General features: G+C 33.1%; 1 protein-coding gene across 5 annotated transcripts in view; it reads right to left on the bottom strand.

Moving 5' to 3' along the window:
• The window catches only part of CFAP20DC (CFAP20 domain containing), a 91,379-nt gene that overhangs the window by 54,822 nt on the left and 13,096 nt on the right, over positions 1 to 23,461 (bottom strand). For all 5 annotated transcript variants that reach the window (XM_062585476.1, XM_062585475.1, XM_062585478.1 and 2 more), the window contains 5 exons: positions 22,400 to 22,472; positions 12,384 to 12,498; positions 9,153 to 9,309; positions 6,340 to 6,504; positions 382 to 518 (listed from right to left, as the gene is read on the bottom strand). In XM_062585476.1, the coding sequence (XP_062441460.1) occupies positions 382 to 518; positions 6,340 to 6,504; positions 9,153 to 9,309; positions 12,384 to 12,498; positions 22,400 to 22,472 (647 nt within the window). The remainder of the gene's footprint in view (positions 1 to 381; positions 519 to 6,339; positions 6,505 to 9,152; positions 9,310 to 12,383; positions 12,499 to 22,399; positions 22,473 to 23,461) is intronic.

Below are 23,461 nucleotides of genomic sequence, written 5' to 3'. Positions count from 1 at the left end.
GTTTTTCCTTATATCCAATCACAGCTTCCCTTACTGCAGTTTGCAACTGCTCCCTCTCATCCTTTCAATCCTTTTACCATTCATCTCAAAAATTTGGCCCTTTCTTCTCTACAACTCTCCATTACACAGTTGAGAAGTGCAATTAGACTCTTCAGCCTTCTCTTCTGCAGGCTGAATGAATGCAACTCCTTCAGCTTTTCTTCATATGTCACGTGCTCCAAACCCCAGGTATTTTAGTTGCGCTCCACACTGGAAGTTCTCCAGTTTGTCACTCTCTCTTGTATTGGAGGCACTGTACTCTTGATGCAGCCTCACATCAGTTCTGAGATAAACTCCTCCTTTACACAAGTGCTATTAATTTTTTGATAATTTAAGCCTTACCTCTCCAGATACCCTAGCACTGACTCTTCTGGTTGAAGATGGGGGAGGTCCAAGGATCTTTGTTCCAAAAGCAATGTGTGACACATCCTGAGTTTTACTGCTCCGTATACTGCTTTGTCTTCTATTAATCAAGAGACCTGAAAGATATTTCCAAACTTGTTTTACACATTGTTTTAGCTTGATCATAGTTTTAAAAATGTATTACAGAACTTTAAAAATATTAATACTTTTTCAAATCAACAAAAATAAAAGAATTACACATACTATACATACATAAAACATATCTTCCCTTATAGCATAATTTCTATAAACATGTGGTCAGAGTTCACTATCTTAATACTCAAAATAAAAGCACATTTTATAAAAGAATGTCAATCTAGAAGTAAGAAACTTTTGTTCCATTATATAGCTGTATTTCTAATCTGTTTTAGAGAGTTATTTTAATAGAGGATATTTATAAACAAATGTGTAATTTTTCTTGTGTGTAACTGGTAGAGAACATTAGTGAAAATCTAACTTGTAATAGGAAAAAATCCCAACTCTAACTAGTAAATAACACAGTAAAACTGAGGCAAGACTGTCAAGGTATGACTTACAAGCTTACAGTATATTTGAGGTATTTTTCCTGCTGTAACTGAAATGGTAAATTTCTATCTCACTTTTGAGATCTGACACCTACATAGAACAACAAAGTAGAAACAAAACATTTTTTAGATTCTTTTAAACATTTTTCATAGAATTGTTTAATCTTGAATTAAAGCTGTCTTTGCTTCCAATCTTATCAAAGAAATTTTTTTAAAAAGTCAAGCATTAAAAAGGCCACCAAATAGCATAATTTACTAGTAATAATAATCACAAAAGCAGCTCTGTTCTGCCATAAGCTTCTTTTTCTCATCTTTCTTCTGTGACATTTGGTTGCTGCTAACAGCTGCCATTTCACAAGATTAGGTGACCCATCTTGGTTTAACATCAATTTCTTTAATTTGCTGACTACCTTGGGACACTGTTAGCTCCAATTATAAAAGCTGATTTGCATGAAAATCACTCTTTATGAACATACTAATTGACTGCAATTAATTACCTACATCAACACATAACAGTCATCTGGCATAATGAAATAATAGATGTAATAAAAAGTAGACAAGACTAAAAATAATTTGGGCTTTTGATTATCAAATAAACAAAAAGTTTAGTGGATAAAAAGAATACCTACTAATTAAAATGTACTTAAACAGGCCAGAGCTTCTATTTTCAAAAAGGCCTGACTTCTGAACTTCAAAATGCATGTCCAGAAAAACTCATGCTATGTTCACAGCACTAAAAATAAGATTAAATATTAAGCTGAAGGTATTTCATTTTCCTGGAGATCAGGGATGCTACCACTGTTATATTGTATAACTAAGGATTACACATCTTTGTATCTTAGATAGTAAAATGTGAAGGTTCACTAAAAGTCTTACTTTAAATAAAAACTCATTTTTCTGTTTAGATATATCACTGACACTGTAGTATTCATTGAAATTCTAGAATCTCTCTTTGACAACCCAGCCAAAAAAATACTGATTTTTTACTACAGTTACCGAAAGGCTGAATTCCAAAGTTTCCCCTGCTATTTCAAAAGCAAACTTGTATCAAATTTCACATCAGAATTATGGTTTGACTACTTGTAGGGAAAGAATACTCTAAAAATATTATTTGTCCTTCAGTATTACAATGGTGGTACTTGCATATAAAATAACTGAAGCCAGCTGAAGTAAAGTCCTTGAAACATTTACTAAGTAAAAATAAAGAAACCCCTCCTAGTATTTTCAGCTGCCATAGGACAGAGATTGCCATTACCAATAAGGGGTATCGAGGAAGGGCAAAAGTTAACAATCTGAAAGAGCATCAGCATGGTAGATAAGTGCAGATGATAAAATCTTAATGAGCTGTTTTTTTTCATATTCTGGTAAAAATAGAAGAAAAGATGTTTGAAAAGTGTTTTAAGATACATTATTTTATCAAGACTGTTCTCAAACAATTATTTCATTCAAAATATTTTTGTCTTTTTCTTTATAATATTAAACTTCATCAGTAATTGTAATTCACCATATTTTATTTCTCTTTAGTCAATACTTTGGATATTTATTTCACAGAATCATAGAAACAGTAAGGTTGGAAGGGACCTCTGGAGATCATCTAGTCCAACCTCCCCGCTCAGCAGGGTCACCTACAGCATGTTAGACAGGGTTGCATCCAGGCAGGCCTTGAACATCTCCAGAGAAGGAGACTCCACAACCTCTCTGGGCAACCTCTTCCAGTGCTCTGTCACTCTCACAGGGAAGAAATTCCCCCTCACGTTCAGGCGGAACTTCCTGTGCTTCAATTTCTGCCCATTGCCTCTTGTCCTGTCACACAGGACAACCGAAAAGAGTTTGTCCCTGTCCCCGACACTTGTAGAGTATTTCAATACAAATAATGGAAACAACTATCTGCAGAATTCAAACAGTGAAGATAAGAAACCTGTCACACACAAGGACTGAGAATGTACTAAAACAGGGGAATAAAAATGTATGTTCTTTCTCTAGAGTACCACTTCTAAAATTATGTTCACTGATGAAGATGCATTGGAAATGTATTCTTCATCTAATTTTGCCTGATCAGACCTACTCCTAAGCACTTCCTTCTCAAAAAATGATCTACTACCTTGTTTTAATATGAAGAACCAATGTCTTATAAAGGAATGAGAAAACAAAATACCTTAGCAGGCCAGCAGCCAATAACGAAGCAGAGAAAAATTAAAGATTTTTAGATTTTTTTTCTAGTCTTACATATAAAGAATGGAGTCTAAATTAAATATGGCTGCCCTTTCTTTGTTATGAGTGAGAAAAATCTCATGTTGCTGACCTAGAAATTAAGGTACTTATTCAAACAAAGCACTCATTTTAACTAAATTACTGGTTTTGATTTGTGCTTAGTGTACCACGACATATTGTTGGTAGTGAGCTGAACTGAACACCTTCCATGACCAACTTGATTCAATTAAAATTAAGTCCCATTAATGAAAAAAAAATTACATCCTACAGCTACTACACTGGCTATCCACCGTTACTTTATATGAGAGTTGGAAAGAATTAGCAGTGTAACATTTTAGACAAATTAGATGCAATAACTTACTGGACACATGCTGGCTTTATTAATGTCAGTGAAAGCATTCAAAATACTGTTCTTGAACAGGCTGTAATTCAATGAAATGACTTCTAAATGTTCACTTAGAAGCCACAGCATGCTATTAATTTTGGAAAAACTACTACAGCAATATTAGTAAATAATTAAAAAAAGAATCAATTCAATGTCCATGCATTTTTTTCTGCTTTGGAAGCAAATACTAAAATGCATTTGAATGTATTTTTATGGTAGAGAAAATATTTCAGATCATTAGTAATGTTCCAGAGAATATTTTCCCCCACGCTTGTATCCAATCACAATTCACAGACTGTGAAAGTGCACACTATCCTGGATCTTCCTTTAAGCTTACTGTTGCTTTTCTACTGATTTTATCAGAGTTAACACAGGACACCAGACAAAGATTTCCAAACACAGCAAGGTCTACAGTTAGATGCTACCTCAATAGTTTGTGTATTTGTATTTATGATATTAAACAGGAGATACTGCTCAACAGGATTCTATCTTCACATATGCAACACTGCCAAACAATGGACAGATGTAACTCTAAGTTTCAGGATGAATTTTTAATCCCAATATAAAAATAATTAAAGGTTCACTTAACATTTCTTCAAATGATCTTTTACTGCAATATATCACAGTGTCCTTAAACCTTAAATTAAAAATATCAATAAAACTTTCGATGTATTCAGCAATAGCTTGGATTTTTATCCAAAACTACAAATAATTGGCTTTTCAGATTCAATTTGAAAAGACTGTCAATAGTTAAAATTGTTTAATTTGTTACTTAGTTATGCTAAATCACATTTTAAAGACTACTTTTTGTTTTGCTACAATTACAAACTTTAAAACGAACAGAAATGATCTATGTCTCTTACTCTATTACTGTTATTTAATGAAGATCTTTCTCATTACAAAATTGTTTAAAATCAAAAAATATATAGAATGAATTAATATTTTGAATCAAAATATTGAAAAGTGTAATGGCATTTGCTTTAGATAAATCTGACTACTGATCAACAGGCCAATCTTCTGTTTCCAATAATGGTCAAACCCAAATCATTCAGAAATGGCACAAAAAGTTTTCAGCAGAGATTTATGAAATAATTCGTCTTACACTAATGTTGGCAAAACTCCAAACTTGTTAACTTTTTTTTCTAGCATTAAGTATAATTACCATGGATATTACTGTTACCATAAAAATATCCAAAAGATTTTGGAATTGTACGAATATCCTTACTTCACCAGCTTATTTTGACAGTACATTCCATATTTTAATCATATTCTTTGTAATGAGGTATTTCCTTTTATCAGTTTTTAATTACTGACTGTATTATCATATCAAATGATGTCTTATTTTTGTGCCATGAGACAGAAAAAACAGCTCTTTATCAACTTTCTTTGTATCACTAATTATTTTATGAACTCCCGTAAGCTAATTTCTTCTAAGCTTTTCAGTGTATCTTCATGTGAAAATTATTCTTTCATCCTGCTCCTCTTTGAATCCCTTTTCTGTCTACAATATGTTTAGAGATGGGTTAACTAGCAATGTACAAAGTATTTCAGATAACGCACAACTAAACTACTTAAAGGTTTGATACCTTTTCCATTTCAAATGTAGTCGAATTTTCTGCTATCCTGTATTTTAGGTTTTTTAAACTATAAGTATATTGAGAATTCTACTGAGCTGTATCTATGGTCATGGTAATCTACTTTTGAGTCATTTGTCACTTTAAAGCTTAACTGTAGTTAACATTTTTCCCTCATGTGAAGTTCTTTATCAAAGTCAAGCATTTTACATGTTATCATGTTAGCTGTTTACCTAGTACAGTGGTCCCAAACTTGTAACTTTTCAACACAGTGGCAAAGGAAACAAAAAAATAGAAAACAAACTCCATTTTAAGACAAATAGGCATTTCTGGCATGTCACTTGCTCTGTATTGTTGCCTATATAGTAGTAAGGGATCACCTATTTTACATGTTTAAACCTCTCTGTAGTCCTACTCTCGACTAATTTAACATTTCTGTATCATCTGGAAATTTTGCTCCCTACACTATTCACGTCTCTTTTCAGAATATTCATAACTATACTACACAATACAGAACCTAGTACAAAGCTTCAGAGGCCTCCTGTTGTTACCCTTCAGCTATAAGGAAAATTTACAGTTTTATCCTACTGTTTGCTTTTGGTCTCTTAGTTTTTATCCAAGTCAATAGTTTGTCTCTTCACACATGACTTCCCAGCTTTAGTAAATCTCTCCTACACAACCCTGTCAAAGTCTAAATTATATGTTTTATTGCCTTCTAGTTTACTGAGACACTCAAATAATTCTGAGACATCAGTAAGACAGGATTTTCCTTTTCAGAGCATAAGCTGAATATACTATGCTTGGTCACATTATAAGAATTTGTTATAAGAATTTTGTTACTGAAAACAAGAACATTCAAATATACTCTTAAAAATGTAAAAACCGAACCATCAAATTTAAACATGTATTCAGAACACAAATACTCAAAGATATTGTTATTCAAATTATTATTATGTTATTCAAATTACTGTTATCGTTATTCAAATCCCATGCCTGAATCAGAATTGTTCAGGCTGCGCATAGGTCTCAAACTACAGAACAGACGTGTCTACGTAAGCATGATACTAGCGTTCCGCACGGTTTGTAATTTCTTATTTTAAGTCTCTGGAACTCTTAACATATACTTTCGTAGAAAAATGTCTGTTATTTGTAATATCTGTTATACGTACAAAATACATTCACAATATTTAATACAACAAAATACCTGTTTCTTCCATTGTTATGGGATGGCTCCTGCATTTTATTTCTGGCTTGTGAATTTTAGTCAAGTTCAGCAACTGTGTAACTTGAGGCACATCCGTATTTAATTGGCAGTTTCGAGGAATAACATCTGTAGGCTCAGCAGGTGCAAGTGGAACAACATACACATCTAGAATCAAAAACATGGGATTTACTTTTTTGAAAGTTGATACACACCAAAATTAAATTAGATCTATTATTTATTAGCTTATATATGCTACAGTTCATATGATTATAAAATAAATTAATAGATTATAGTGATATGAAAAATTTGCTACAATTGTTTACCTAAAAACAATAAATATGTTAATTTTAGAATTATATTGTTGAGTTTTTTAGGCCAAAAACTTTATATTAAAAAAAGGGGGGGGGGGGGGGGAAGAATGGCTTTAACAGCCACAGTAAATAAATTTGCCAAGCTTTAGTTCCAAACTCCTGGACACCATTATACTTCTTTTGAAAACTGAAAAGCTGTTAGCGCCTTTCTACCTGTGACAAGACAGACCAGTAGAATATGATCCAATTACTTCTGCTTTCTCTTTGATAATCAATATAGAAAGCAAAGGTTCTAGTGTCAGAAACATTTGGGACGTTCTGATGTGACTTCTTTTCAATTTCTATAATGCCAGACTAAGGGGATGAATATTATTAACCTCTTCTCCAGGGATAAGAACAGGAAAAAAATAACCCCCAAACCAAACCTGAATAATGGATGAAGGATTGAGAATCTAACAGCAAGGGCTCCACACCGTATTTCAATAGTGTACGTATTTTTATTAACTAGTTTATTATGACAAGTACTAAATACCATTTCTTTCACTACATGTGTAGAGCATTTAATACAGTGAGACAATGCTTAGTAATAAAACAAATATGTATACTATAACCTTTGAATTACTATAGCCAACAGAAACTACATATATGTCAATCTTCTATGTCTCAATACTATAGGGCAGAGAAAATGAATTCTTCTTTCCTATTCCATCTGTGATCTCATACACAAAAAAATTTCCAGAGTATGTGGTTCCTCCTTTCCACTTGCTATCATTTATGAGAATAAAAAGATGGTGTATGTGAACTGTTATGGAAGAGTAACAACCATGATATGCCTTGAAACCACAGTTCCCACCACTGAGGAGACATGAGCAAAGAACTTGATTACACATTATAATGTCATTACATCCAGTAGAGCTAAACTGATTTGGTTCCATACATCTGAGAGGAAATCAGTTTCAACAAGCTGTGATTCTTAACTGAAAATTAATTAAAAAATGTATATATTGTTCATCTGTAATTGGAATGCACTATAAGGCTATTTTAATGTCTCCAAACCATGAGCTGTAGCCTAATTGTAAGACTTGCCTAGATAAGGAAATTCATAAGCATACAGAAAACATTAATGCCCACCAGCCATGCAATAATCATACAATTGATAATCCGGTAACTGAAAGTACACTACTTTACCATGCACACAATTTATTAGAAATGTCTACTCACTATGTTAACTACATTTCACTCTGAATTTTGGAACTCTTTCAGACCATTTATATACATTTAAAAACTACGTAGAATGGATCAGAGAAAACAATGCAGTGATGGAATTAAAGTCAGTGAATCCTTTAACTGCAGTTTCTGCTGAGAATTTATCGGACTCTCTCTTTAGAGTTTTTAAATGAATATCTATCATCAACAAAAAAAAGGAGGAGTAACCACAATCATCATACACTTTTCCTTATTGGCCTCAGTCTTTCAAATGGAAGATAGATTTTATTACCACTTAAAATCTTTCTATATCCAAAGTCAAGTCATTACTGGCTAGTTGATTATCTTGTATGTATCTACACTTCATGCTAACAATAATCACAAATATTCATCCTGAAATAGTTTTGAGGTTTTTTTTAAGTAAGCCAGCATTTCCATAGCCAATACTGAAAACTACTGCTAACTCTCTCTCCTTCAAAACTGGAACCATTTTTTCTGGAGCGTCCTTCAAAAGTCAAATAATGAAAATCTGAATGAAATTTGAAGCTGAACTAAACCTAGGCTCTATCTAAATAAGAAAGTTCTGTACTTCTTCAACTCCTTCTCTATTACAGCAAAGATCAGCAAGGAATGCAGTTCTCTACTTCGGAAAATGATGATTCAGGACTACAATGCTAGTTGGGAGATCAGTACCCTTTGATCAATACCCTGCTCTATTACAAATTTATATCTCTCATTTTTCAGTTCACCACCAGTATTACCTTCCCAATGATCAAGAATCCATTAAGGACAAATGGACTAAGGATGACAGAAAAGTATTTATGCGAGTTTCATAGGTCTGCTTCAAATAATACTGTTTTGCCATAGTTTTGTCTTGGACTAGTTAAAGAAAAAAAATTCTTCATCAGCTGTTAAGCTCTAAGACAGAGAAGATCAGGGAAACAGTCAAATGCTGCTAAGTTGAATATTTTTCCTTCTTTTCAGATACCCTCTTTTTGGCCAACATCAGCCTTCTGTCAGCATAAGAAATCATCTTTAAAACTAGCTTTCTACTTGACAGATTTTGCCAGAATTCCTTCAATAAAATATTTCAAATGAAGTCAATGCTCAAAAGAGATGTGAATATACGTATTTAATTCATCACCTAAATCCAAGACTAGTAGATTTAATATGCTACGCTGTCACTTTAGTTTTCATTAAATCACATAATCTTCCAAATTGCAAAATCAGTGATGAAGCTCTTGATTTTGTAATATGAAAAGCTATGACTACAACCACACAGTAACTATACCACACCATCTTCCTCAGCTGTATCTTGAGGCTTGTTTTTTAAAGTGAAGATCTTTCTCAGTTTACAGTTAGCTGAAATAATAATTCCATCCAAAGACTGGAAGACAGCTCCTCTGAATATTTCACTGGTGAATGCTACCAAGTCAATACACATATTGCACCACTAGAAAAGAGAAATAAATAAATAATAAAACAATAAACCCAATCACTAATCATCGCGGAGGAGCATTAGTACATAATTCCCTATAAGCCTGTATTGAATATTAGACTTTCACAGACTATGATTCATAATGCATGACATTTTTGCTATTAAAAAAAGTTATCACTGTACTTGTACTTACAACAATTATTTATACAAACAAATCAATAACTGTACATCTGATCTAGAGACTAGCAGTCCAAATGAGCTTTGTTACCTAGCATATCTACTAGATATTCTCCAGCTATTTCTAAGTAAGTAATTTGTGAGAAAATATATTCACTGAAGAATTTCTTAGAAAAAAGGTTTTATTATTCAGTATTATTTCATATTTGTTTCATTATAATATTTATAATATTTATAATATTCAATAATACAATACAATTTCAATAATACTAAATCTTACTTCATTATTGAATGTTACTGCAGCTTAAGTGCTCCAAAGACTATACTGAAAGATATTTTGATAACTTTTTTTTTTTTTTTTTTTTTTTTTTTTTGCATTTCATGAAAAATGGCCCTTCTAGAGTTTGTGCCCCTTCCACATTCCAACCTACAATACAAATTTCTAGTACGGACAAGATCTCAGTATATCATAATATTTTAAAACTACTTCTTTTTTGTAATAAGGAAAAGTTATGTTCAGATTGGAAAGGTTGAGAATGATAAATGTCATCCATTCCTGCTAAGATATCCCAGAAGGATAAATCAGACCATTATAACTGACTACAATTCCTACTTAAATATATGTTTTAATTCTCTTCAGATAATTTTTCTATTTGTGTCAGCATACACTACTAGACGACTGTAACATCACTGTAATACACTTTCCTGCGCTGCTCCAATAGCTCTAAATTCTCTCATTTTCAATTTTTTGCCATTCAATACTTCCATACAGCCATTTTATTATAATACAGAAATGAGTAATTACAGACATTTATCTTGCATGTGGACCATACTACAATTCAGTATCCTCCTAGGAAAAAAGGAAGTTTCACATAAAGCAAGTAGTTCCACAACTAGAACTAACAAAATACGATTCATTGTGGCTTTATGTCTTTCAGATGGATTCTCTGATCTTTAAAAACACATATGCTCACTGTTGAGGTGTTCCTAAGAATTCTTCTCCTTGTAGATTCTTAAATCTAGTAAGGAATGATCTCATGCTAACACATCTTCTGTAATAGGGAAATAAAGGGAGATTGACTTCAGGAGAAAGACAATCCTTACCATGAAAGTTGCAGAACTGAAACACATTTGATATGACTACCCATGTGCAAAATTTAGTTTTAATTGACCAATGGGCTGAAGTTTTATTAATGGAGAACAATTGTGAGACGTAACGATTACATATACCTCATCTCCTTATGAAGTCAAACTAAAGGTACTGTTTTATAAATGCCCAGTGGTAAATATTTTTAAAGAAAATATTTAGGTGCATAAATCAAGACCTGTGTATACATTACTATTCAGTTTCTAAATCTGAAATTTTGGAAGGTAAAGAATACTCATTATGAAGACACTGTGCAATGGAAAGGAAAACACAGTTTTTAATTACTACTGATATTTCTAAGTCTACTACTGAGGCTGAAAAATAGCATAATTTATAACAACACAACACAGAGGAAGCTAGCATATGAAAATGTAAGCTCTGTTCCACTGATGAAACACAGAGCAAATTACTTTCCTTTTATAACCAACCTTACTGATAATAATGATCAACGTATGTATAAAATAAGTTAAACATTCATAGCCATGTAAAAGAGCTATCTAATCACTAAAAGTAACATATTCCCTAAGTAAAAGATACAATAAAAAGAGATATAACTATTTAAAAGAAAACAGATGGCTCTATATTCCAATATGCTAAAAAATGTAGACATATTCTTTAAAGAGTAGGTCAGAGATTATGGTTATTAAAATATTTTGTCATTAAAACTGATCAGAGCATTTAGACAGATCTCTGATGAATGATTTATTATCTAAATTAAAATCCATAGCAGAAGTTCATATTCTGATTGAATTCAGTGTACAGTAACATATACTTTAAATCTGAAACATTTGTGGCAGCCTGATACCAAGGCTAAGTAACTGAAATTACATTGAAGAAAATAATTTTATTTCAGTGGATCTTCAATTAAGGGCAACTTCAGGGGTATGGTCTGAGGCACTTTAATTTTTAAAAAAAAAAAAAAAAAAAAAAAGGTTATTCCAAGAAAGTAGAAAACTCCTGAAATCTAAAATTATCTCAGCTGCCTTCATCTAAACTATCTTAAAATAAGTCCTTACAACTTCAGAGGTTTGTGTAAAATATTCTCTCTCATATCTAACCTTAAATCCAGTGACTTAGCATATTCTAAGCATTGTCGATTTCTCTAAGCAAACATTTTTATTTTAGAATACTTGAAATCTAATACTCTCCAAATTCTCAAATGATACTCTAAAGCAGTATTTGAGACTCTTGAGTCTTTACAAGGTATATAGTAACTATCACGTTTTCTGCTGGGTATTAATATATGACGAGGCTAGGAACTGGGGTTTTCAGGGAAGAAGGTGAAGTCTGCTGTTCTATTTTAATCATTTTGAAACATACATCATTTTATACATTCAAGAATCTGGAAAAGCACATGAAAATAACCATCAGTCTACCTATAACTCCAGTGAACATTATAAAAGTTCACTAATGGAGGGGTACACATGAATAGGAGCACTATAATGAGGAACAATCAGGGAGATTGAGAAATTGCACGTGGACTGAATAGATAGCAAAAGTGAGAAATAAAAATGTCACAAATAAAACTAATCTTGGAAAGGGGAATGAACTCTCAATGTTAGAAGAAGGACGGAAGAGCAGAACTGCTAAGCGATTCTGATACCATGCAGTAGAAGGGATACATACCTATTTCTTGAATCAGCAGGAACAGAATTCTAAAACAAACACATTAACTTGAACAGGTCTGTAAATTTATATAAAATCCTTCTGATAAAAAAAAAGTATGTTCAACTACAGGTTTAAGGAATATTCCCAAAGTACCTACTATTTTGCGCTTGATCATAAAAAGAGGGATTTTTGCATGCAGAGGGGTTACAGACAACTCCTTGTGGACTGTTGATAAATATAATCTTCTTTTAATATTTCCTAAATCAGTTATCCTGTAAAAGAAAAAACAAGAAAGAAGTAATGGATCTTTGTCAATTCACTAACTCAGTATCTTTGGGTGATCACAAAAAAAATATTATTCATATGCAGAACCTTTATGGCAGTGATAGCAAATATGGAATTTAAGAATTACTTCTTTTACGAGATGAGTAATGAGATTTCTTTTTCAAATTCAAACTTGGTTGCTATATTCCTGCATATATGAAATCACTTTACATGCTAATTTTATTTCGACAGTCTATACTCTTCACTAGCTTTCCATAGCCCTTCAAACTATGAAAGGATGCAATTTGTATGAACTGAGAACCCAATAGCCTTTAATAATTGTGCTTGTTTCTGCCCCTTAAGCTTGCATTCCCTTGGGACATACAGTCACCTGCTAAACAGAAAAACATTATTTACTTTCTTTTTCTAAAAATTCATCTGTCATTTTATATAGACTCTTTGTTGCCTTAAAGCCAGACACAAAACATTGTCTGTCTGTTTCACTTCCTGAGCACTTATCTTCAAATGCAAATTGTAATACACAAGTTTATTCCTCACTACTCAGGTCATCACTTAGTGACACCAAGGACACCAAATTTGAACACCTCTAATAGATTCAGACCATGATCACAAACATTTGGTTTGCTTTAAACTGATAAAGAAGCTCATTTTTATGTTCTGCTCCCTTCAGTACTTGGGGGCAGCACAATCTTGATATCCCCCACCAGTCCCACCACGTTATACTATAGAATAGACATTACTTTAAAGGTTGCAATTTGTATGGGGAAATCATGATTAATTTACCTATTATTTCTGAACAAGCCTATTTCTAACAGATGGGTATTTCTCTGTAGTTAGTAGCCCCTCTCAGAAGATGACAGATAATTAGTAGAAACAACTTTGTGTCACTGTTTTTTAAAAAAATAATTATTTAGAGTTGTAAGATTTAAATGCTAGCTTTTGCTTTTGAATTGTGTGTCTTTTAAATTTTGTTTTTAGTTGAAAATACTTTCTTATTAATAAAGACTAGGTGTAGCAACTAACCAGTTTAACGCCATCAGCCCAAACTTGCTGATAAATATCCTGAAACGTTATTAGGAATGCCTAGGTCAACTTAGCATGGCATTAACTCTAGAACAAGTTCCATACTTCATTTATGTTGGGTAATTCAAGATTTCAACCAAGGACAGGATTCAGGACAAAATATACCGCAAGTACATGGCTATCAGGGGCTTCTACTAGATCCACTGACAAAAACACAGGAGTGCCTGCTTGTTCCCCAGTAGCTGTTAAAGAGCTTCATGCAAAGCAGATGGAAAGTTCATCAGCCTTCCAGAACTTATTGTGTCTCTGCTTTCCCTCCTAGAAAATCTGATCTTTCATCAGTTCATTCTCATTACATGGGTGGGCAAAGCAAAGCACAAGGGAAGACTCTACTAGTGGGTCTTTTTGGGGATATTAGCAGTTCCTCACATAAATTCCATGCTTTTCAAAGATAGAATTTTCATTTCCATGCCAAGGGAGAATGTTACATCCTTTCCACTGCTATTGTTTGACTGAAGTAGATTTTAGTACTGGCTGTGTGTATGCTTATGTGGATAATACCATAACGCTCCTGCTGAGTGCTTTGTAATAGAACCACAGACTGTCTTACAATGGTATTATTCAGGGCTTGACTTTACTTTTGAAGAAATTTTGGCAATTCCATACATCACTTTGCATCTCATACACCTTTGATGTAAAACATATGGATGTACTTCTCAGGAACTTACTAAATCTAATCTAAATTTTGATGTTCAAAGGTACTAAGAATTTGAGGCACCAAAGAACCTCAAAGAAGTGGAGTAGTGGGTGCCTCAAACTCCCCTAGACCTCCCTGGTTATGTGTACAGCCAATCAACTATGCTGAGGGAGCAGACAGCTGCAGTAATCCGAGTGCTGAAACACAAGTTCTACTCCTGTTGAAACTGAAACTGTTTAATTCTCAGTGGAGAATGCTGCTTTAAATGATGCCATGACAAAGCAGTAGGAGCTTAAGTTTAAGTCATGCATATCTCCAAACAACTAACATTAAAAACTTCATTTTACTTCATGATACTAGTTCAAGAAATATATTTAAATCTCATAATTTATTTTATTTGAATAGTTTTATTTTTCTCCCTTCTAGAAACATCAGGTATCTCAGCAATAAAAAGGCCATTAGCATATGTGCAGCTCTGTTACATTCTGAAGTGCAACAGAAAACATAGTCATTTAGATTAAAAAGTGCACATTTATACCAGAATCTGAAATACAAGTCTATAATATGATTTTTTTTGTGATGGCATGTATGCTACACAGAAGAAGTAAAGCTTAGACATATGATTACAATCACACCTAAAGAAGTTTAAAATCCATTTCAGGAAATAAATTTAAAATAGTATTTATAGTCTACAGCAGCAATTAGGTGTAACATTCACACAAGAAGGGGCAAACTTGGAGAAAGAAGATGGCCTTAAAGTTCTGTAAAATAACTTATTATTATTCAGGAGAATTATTCAGGAGTTGGTATAATTTTCAGACTTTTAAACCATACTACTTCTTGGAAAATAAAACCAAACGAAGCTGTGACAAAGCTCTTATCTGAAATAACTCTGATGACAAGAGATGGAATTTTAGAACTCTCACGTAAAATGACTGAGTACTTGTTGTGAAACTCAAACTTTTTTTTTTATGTTATCAAAAACCATGACCTATGCTAAACCTATAAAGACAAGAAAAATCTGTACTACCTTCCTTGATTTTCAAAGATGTGTTTTAAAAAATCTATATAAGAGTTAATGTATTTTTATTATGTCTGTGCTTCAGTATTCATATCTAAGGGTCAGACATGTGATGGAAAAGTAATGAGACCATGTTGAGAAAAATGAGGTAGTCAACAGGAAAATCAACCTCATTTATAATAATACTCCTGTGATCAGCAGGTGCATAACTCTCCCAGCTATGGTCATTAACTGCATTCATTTCATGCTTAACATCTACATTTGCAAACCATTTGAAAGTAAAATTACTTTTCAATTCAATTTTCAGTTTTATTTTATATCTTCAACTTTGATTGACTATTCTCCTCACAAGGGTAACCACAGCGAGACTGTGAGTAAATGGTAGCAACTACCCAAGAGTGTAGATAAACCCATCTCCTCAGATTACGTATTCACTTTGCTTCTGTATATATAATAATTTATAACCATTTGCTAATGTTCAATTCAAGGCTTAAAATGAACTTAGAAAAAATGATGTTGGACTGTTGAAGGGATGCTTCATTTATCAGGCTCACTTGTTCTTAAAATGAAAGTGTTTTTCTTATTATAAATGACTCAACCTGGAAGTTTACCAAACAGGAAGGCAGGTATTTCATTAACGTTGCTATGCAAAGAGCAACTCCCACATAATGTATTATTCACATAAATCTCCACATTTTCTGCTCTAAATCCAGGTAGAATCCTCTGGTAAAGATTAAGTATTAGTATATAAGTACTTCACAATCACAGGACCTTTTTCTCCATAAAGCTTCATAAATGTGGCATAGTATTAAAATCATCCCTGATTTACTGCTAGGAAAATAAAGGAATAGTAATGGTTATATGAGTTGCCATGGTCACAGATTCTTAAATTTCTTCATTCAGTAAAGTCTGTATTTTATTCATATTTTGTTTTTTGCTCTGCTTGTAAGTTAGTTTCGTAAGAGGTACTACGTTATTAAACTTAATGCCTGACCATCCAGAGCACTGTGTTCTGACCTAATAAAAACAGACTTAGTTATGATGATAATCCAATCTCTACAAAATACAAGATTAAGAGAGTTGATGGGTCACAAAGACATAGAGCACAAGCTGTGAAGAACTAGCTTTACTTTCATATATTGGAGTTTTCTTTGTTAATCTCAATCTTTTTCTGGAGAGAATTAAAAACAAAATTCTCCAAAGTTCCCTTAAACTGTAGCCATAAAAAGGCAGTAATATAGGTGGCAAGTGCATAAAGAGAATCAGGAAACCCCGTCGTTAGAATTAAAAAAAAAAAAAAAAAAAAACCTTTTGAAACATGAGCAGTGATGAAGAATTGGCAATTCCTGAGTTCAACCTACCTGTTATTGACATATTTGCAATCAGTTCTCCCAACTGAAAGAATGACCTGATATATTTTCACTGATCAGAAACAATTTGTTGCGATAGTTTCATTACCCTTAGAACTTCACAGATTTTAAAAATCATTCTGGAAATATTCATTAATATCTTATTTATTAATAAGATATTAATATCATATGTTCTGGAAACATCTATCAATATCTTAACATCCTTGATTTTCAAAACCAGCACATCTATGTGGCTTTTTCCTGTCAAGTATTGCGCAAATCCGATTTTATGGCATGGTGATTTGTTCCTCTAAAGCATGAGTAACTGAGCCAAATCATTTAGGAAATTGTAATTCTAGAAATCTGTTTTTAATCTGTTTAGTATGGACAAAATACTTTAATGAGTATTAATGTGTGGAAAGTTTAATGCATACATCTTTTCCAGAATTAAAACAAATTATGCTTATAATGCAATAATTTATGCCTCTAACTGATTTATTTTCCTTTCCATTAATTTATCTATTAAAAAGATACAATTTGTCTTTTCAAGTTTAAAAGACAAAGAAAGGTCACATTCACACCTGGCATATATAATAGCTCTCTTAAGTACAGACATATTTCTCCTATTTATTTTTTTTTTTCTAGTTACTGAGGTCCATGAATTGCTAATAAGTCTGCCCTTTGAAAAGACAAAACTAACCCTGGATCTTGAATTTTCTCATATTTGGCATCCTAACCAACAAATCCTAACAACCAATCAAACAGGATTCAGTCATTCCTCCATATTACTTAAATTCATCCACTAACCAAAAGGTACATAATTAATACTTCTCGTCTCCTAAAAGTCTTAGAGGACAGCAATTTATTTAGTTATATCATCAGAACATCATCCAATACCACAAGGTTTACTCTGTTTATTTAATTAGGATATCATATGATAGTTTAAAATGGACTCCATGCACAGCAAGTTAAAGCATCTCTGTCATCAATTCTAACAGATTTGAGATATATTTAATCAAAGATAAAATGACACGGGTTAAAATAATTATCTTCAGGGTATTTTTCAAACTTGAGAAGAAACTTTCCAACACAAAGAGATAATGTTAGATCGAGGTGAATTTTCTTAAAAACAAGTAGCTAGGCAAATAAAAGGGAACTGTAAAGACTGGACACTGTGTTTTCATCCAACCAAAACCAGAGCTTCTGACTCATCTCAGACCATTGCACCTTTTTTGTCGGAGGCTATAGTACAATTTTTAAAGTCTATTTTCTCACCTCAACAAATCTGCTCATTCACTGCAAAACTTAGTTTTACTAATTTCACGTCATACCTAACATCTAAAATAAACATCAGAAATGAAGTATGACAAATGACTGGCTTTACGGTATTTTAACAAGAATGAATATTTGTGTTCTTGATAAAACACCAAGTAGAAGTGCCAGCACCTGCACATGCCCATACTCTGGAAGACAAACCAAGAATGCCAACACAAGCCAGATGGTATTTTCTTTTAAGAACAAATATTTTCCAAACACTGACTTACTTTTGGTATTATGGGTTTTACTACCTTTCTGAAAAAGCAATGATTTAACAATTGACTACTATATTTAAAACAGATGGCTATATCCAGTATTACTAACAGCTTTACTATTTGCTTCAAAAATTGCACATATTACATGCACTCCACTTTAGTTCTAATTTTATTACACTTCACTATTTTTTTTTCATTCACAATCTATTCTATGTACTTGTTAGGCAGATCAATAATTGTTAACACGCTGATATTTAGTATCATCTAATCATGCCACCTAACAAAGTATCAGGGTACATTTCCACTTAAATGACTTCCAAAAAAAGGCAAGACAGCTAATTTAACCATTGTTTGCACTTTCAGTATTTATGACAGAAATTTTGCATGACTGGTTGAGAGCAGCAAGTTTAGAAGGTTTAACTCAGCTGATGCCAGCACTGATGGATAGCCTTGAAAAAAATCTAGTTTGCTAATCAGATCAATCACTGAACAGACTGTAAAGGAGAAGATGAACCTCAAACTAAATTAATAAATTTCCATCTATATACAGAATAGGAGAGGAAGAAAGGTACAATAAACTGTTATGCATAACTATTATAAAAATTGTCAAAGTTCTCTTTTTTTTTTTTTTTTTTAACATAAAGCAAACATTTGCAGGTATGGTGGCTTAGCATGCTCTTAATTTTCACTTGAAGCTACTGAAAGATCCATCTAGTAAAACATTACACAAGAAACCATCTTGGCACATCAAACCCCAGGAAGCATTAGGACAGTCAATATTCTGTTCACAGACAAGTAAGAAATTCCTTTAAAAAAATCTGAAATATAAAGAATTGAATAACACTTATAACTAACATGTCTAAGCAATATGAAGCAAGAACAACTTGCCTTCATTATTTACTAGGTCATCTGTCCTGTTCTGAAAGGACAGAATACATGTCTATTTTGCAAGTCTTGAAGAAAATTATAGCTACATCAATATATGAGAGTTGATTTCTAATAAAAAATTCATTACTGAAAACTAGTGATAGAAAGGAAAAAAGTAAAGAGAAAAATGTGGAGAAGAGATTCTTAATAAGGGTCTAGCTGGATGGTAAGAAATACTTAAAATAACCAAAGCCAATACAAAACCACAGACAATCTGAAGGTTCCTGAACCTGGCACTAACCCTCTGCCATCTGTCTACAGAATGCCTACGCAAAGCAAATCTGTGTACATGGTTTCTGTTTACTATGTCATACATCTTGTTTGTTGAGCCCCTTTTGCTATAGACTTCTGGAAATAACACAGCAATTAAAACTATAGGAGCAGAAAGTGTAACCAGAACTACACTCAGAAAATTTATCAAAGACCAGAAGAGTTGGTGTGATTTAATACACAAGAGCTTCTTTGTTTTGCAGAAAAAAAATTAGTACATTGAAAATCAGTTATGTTAGAGATTCTTTAATACCTGGGGGGGGGGGGGGGAGAGATAAGAAGTAAGAAGAACTACCTTGAAAGAAGCCGTAACAGCAAATTAGATAATGGCTGTGGTAAGAAAAGAAATTAAAGACAAAAGGAAAATAAAATATAGCTGCCAGAAGTTGCTTGAAAACCTGCATTTTTACTCAACAGTTACCAACTATCCTGTCTACATTTTAAATTAATCAAATGTTAATATTTTCTACACTAAGATCTTAATGCATACAGTCAAAGCTGTCTTTAGAACAAGTATCTGGAACTCTTATCTTCTCTTTCAAGTTTCTCTCAAGTCAGTAAAAATATTCTCTAGTTAAGATCTATGCTAAGTAAGTTAATTCATCCTTTTGCAATTTTCTCAATTTTCGGTTTCTAAAATCCTGCTAGAACTGAAGCACACTGCAAGAGGAAGTAGACTATTACCATGTGATACAGCTTACAAAGACCCACTACCTCACAAATCACGAAGGCTAAAAATACCTGCATAGGCTATTATACATGCACTGAGGAACACTAAGTCCTGGCAAGTGCCAATTCTAGAACCATTAAAAGATGTTTCCAGAAAGGTTTAAACAGAAATTTTCAATCCTTTAGCAGCTTTTGTAAGTTTTTTGAAAAGGAAAATGTGTTCCTAACTCTCTTTGGACTTTTACAAATACTAATCCCTATCATAATCACTTTTATGGTAAAGTACTTCGTATTAGCTGCACAATGCAATACTTATCTAAGAACATCGTTTTGCAACTGAGATACCAACACCCTAAAAACCAATAAATAAGCCCTAAATAAGTCTCTTCTATTAAAAAAAAAAAAATCCTGGCAGCAATCAAAAATATCAGACTAAATGTTAGAAATTATTAGAAAGGAACAGACAAATGAAAGAATACAAAATGTGCTATTCTGTAAACCCATATAGCTTTCTTATGTCTTACATATAGTGTGCAGTTCAGGTCTTCTTATCTCAAGGACATCAAGGACTGGAACAACTTCTACGCAAGAAATTGCGTAGCAAGAAATCTTCAGCCTAGACAGAAATGACTTTGGCAGCAAAGGGAGATATGATAGTCGTCTACAAATCTCATTTCTAAAAACAAAAAAAAAGGCATGGTGGGTAGACATGCTTCGTAACCACCTCATCCAATACAAGGGCTAGAAGCTATGAAATGAAGCTAGTAGAAACCTCAGCCAAAACAAACAGAATAACCCATCTTTTCATACGATAGGTAGGGGCACAGCAGACCTTTCTAGAGCATAGTGCAGAAGAAAAAGTTTACAAAGCTCCAAGCGAACACTGAACAAATCCTTGAAACCGAAACAAACAACTCCCCCCAAAAAAATGCACAAAAGGTTTGAGGAATCCACTGAGCTAGAAAGAGCCAGAAAGTAGGAGACTACTAAGGATAGGTATCATGTATGTTTGTTCTTCTCTTACTCTTCTTTAGGTACCTGCTGATGACCACTTTTCCTACCAGACTGTCCTTCTCTGGCCTACTGCTAGCTTAATCCTAACCTTAAAGTTCTCCTAGGGAGAGAAATGCTAAAGCAAATGAAAAACAAGAATAAAACCAAGTGATTCTGGAGGACAATAAATGAAAGAGGGGAAAGGGCATAAGGATCACATAATCAAAAATGCACAGACAGAAAACAGAAAAAAGATACTGAGCAGAGCACCTGTAACAGCATCACAACCTGGAGCTATTCTAGGAGCCAGTGGTTGCTTACTAGTGATGTTCTGTCTGAAGATATGAAAAGATCAGGAAATAGTAACATACCCCATACAGTTGCTGGTATCTACCCAACAGCCACTGTTGGGGACATTGATCACTAGTCTGAATCAGTATGGCTGTTTTCTTTTCCTTTTTTATACATATAATTATAATATAATATATAATTACACATTCTCTACTATGGCATAGCTGGAATGATACATGACTGCATATCATTTTGCCCTTTTTGACTTAAATCTATACAAGTTGTTTCCCGTTACTGCAGATGCAAGAGACCTAAGACAATCAAGAAAAGCTCGCAGCTATATAAGTACTGATGAATGCAAAGTTATACATAAGACAAAAATACAATTTAGTGCTTGCACTTACTGAGTTTAATTGTGTATCACTCAACCCATCTTTTCTGGTAGGGCTTTTAATGGGATCATATTTCTTTTGTTAGTCCAAATCTTAGGTGTTCTATTGGTTACAAAGCAGACTCAGTTTTGCTGGTTATATAAACAGGTGGTGCCAGTAGGGAAGAATGGTGTCCAACAAAGACAGACAAATTGCCCAAGCTTAGAAGTATACTAAATCATTCCACACTCAACTAATGAAAAAAGTCTGGTTTTACCGTATCTCTCTTTCCTTACAGCACGGAAAGAATTATACCAATTAAATATTTCAGAATATTCTAGCTTTTTAGCTTTAGGCTTTTTTGATTTTCTTTTTGAAGTAATTAAAACATATATTTCTTTATTACCTGAACCAAAGGACCCTGAAATATTTATTTATAGATTTCTTATTTATTTTCAAGACACCCTCATGAACCAATACCTTCAAATACCTCTGTTTGATAAATTCATATCCCATTTTTTATAGATTTCTCACCATCTTCATTCATAATTTTTAGAATTTGTTTTGTCTTCAGAGAAATGTCAATATTTAAAACATTCAAGAAATAATGATCTCATTAGCTTAATTTCCTCATATTGACTTGGTAAGTCACTATGCTTTAATGTAAAATCTGCCACTATAATTAATGGCTGCAATCCAGCATCTACTTTACATTAAATATGCAAGGAAATTTTACACATCTTACAGTAACTCAGTGGAGAAGTCTTGTCCCAATGGCACAAAAATCTGAAGTGTCAGAAACTGCTGGATCAGTCCGACTGAAAATAGAGAAAAAAAATTAAATATGTGCTGTGTGTGTGCAGATGCACACTTCACCATCAAGCATATTAATGATGCACAGCTATAATGCTGCAATACTACTTCCTACTGTTCACACAACATATGAAAGTGAAAAGAAAAACTCTGAAGAAAACCAATTCAAACTGTAGTAAGAATATTGTTACAAAAGTCTCATATGTGGCTGAAGTGGAAATATCATGGAAATAAACAGAACCTATTTTTTCACTTGCAATTCTTCAGTGTGTTCCAAAAGCATGTGAATAGCAATTATCACATCAAGAATTACAAAATAAACTAATATTTTCATATCGAGGTTATCTTAAAAGCACATGAAACTTGCTCTCACTTTTGTAACAATGTACACCTCATTAAACAAGAAACTCACTGATATAAATGCAGTCCAGATTGTAACAACAGTGGCCAATGGAGGCTTCCGATACTTAGAACAAATGGAATGTAGCTTAACTGAGGGAACAACACAGGAAACCTTTTACAATTCAGGTAGCTCCCTATTAAGGAAAAACAGTACAAGACTGTCTGAACTGAACTTTATGGGTTTTTTTTTTTAGTGACTGGTTCAGTGAGGAAATGAGCTGCTCTTTAGTGACTGAACAGGACTCAAGAGCAACGTTATCTCCTCTTCTAAGGATACAAATTCAGATCTTCCTTCTTTTGTGGGTAAAATGACACTCTAACAAGATTTTGAATTATATTTGTATACATGCTGCCTTTCCTTTTGGAAGAGTATTCAGAACTACAGTACAGCTGGCAGATTGTACACAAGACATAACTAAAATATTTGAGGCATGTACACCTGAAGAGAGAAGGAGACAAAGAGACAGAGGCAAAGGGAACAGTAATGGATGAAAGTATGACTATAGTGTTGCAGCACTGGCTAGAGTTCATTTAAAACCAATCTATTCCTAGCAGTGATAATCCACAACACTAATTCTCAATTCTCATTTTA

Source organism: Rhea pennata, chromosome 12, assembly GCF_028389875.1.
Source record: "Rhea pennata isolate bPtePen1 chromosome 12, bPtePen1.pri, whole genome shotgun sequence".
In the NCBI taxonomy this organism is placed as follows: Eukaryota; Metazoa; Chordata; class Aves; order Rheiformes; family Rheidae; genus Rhea; species Rhea pennata.
This window is presented reverse-complemented; position numbering and strand designations above follow the sequence as displayed.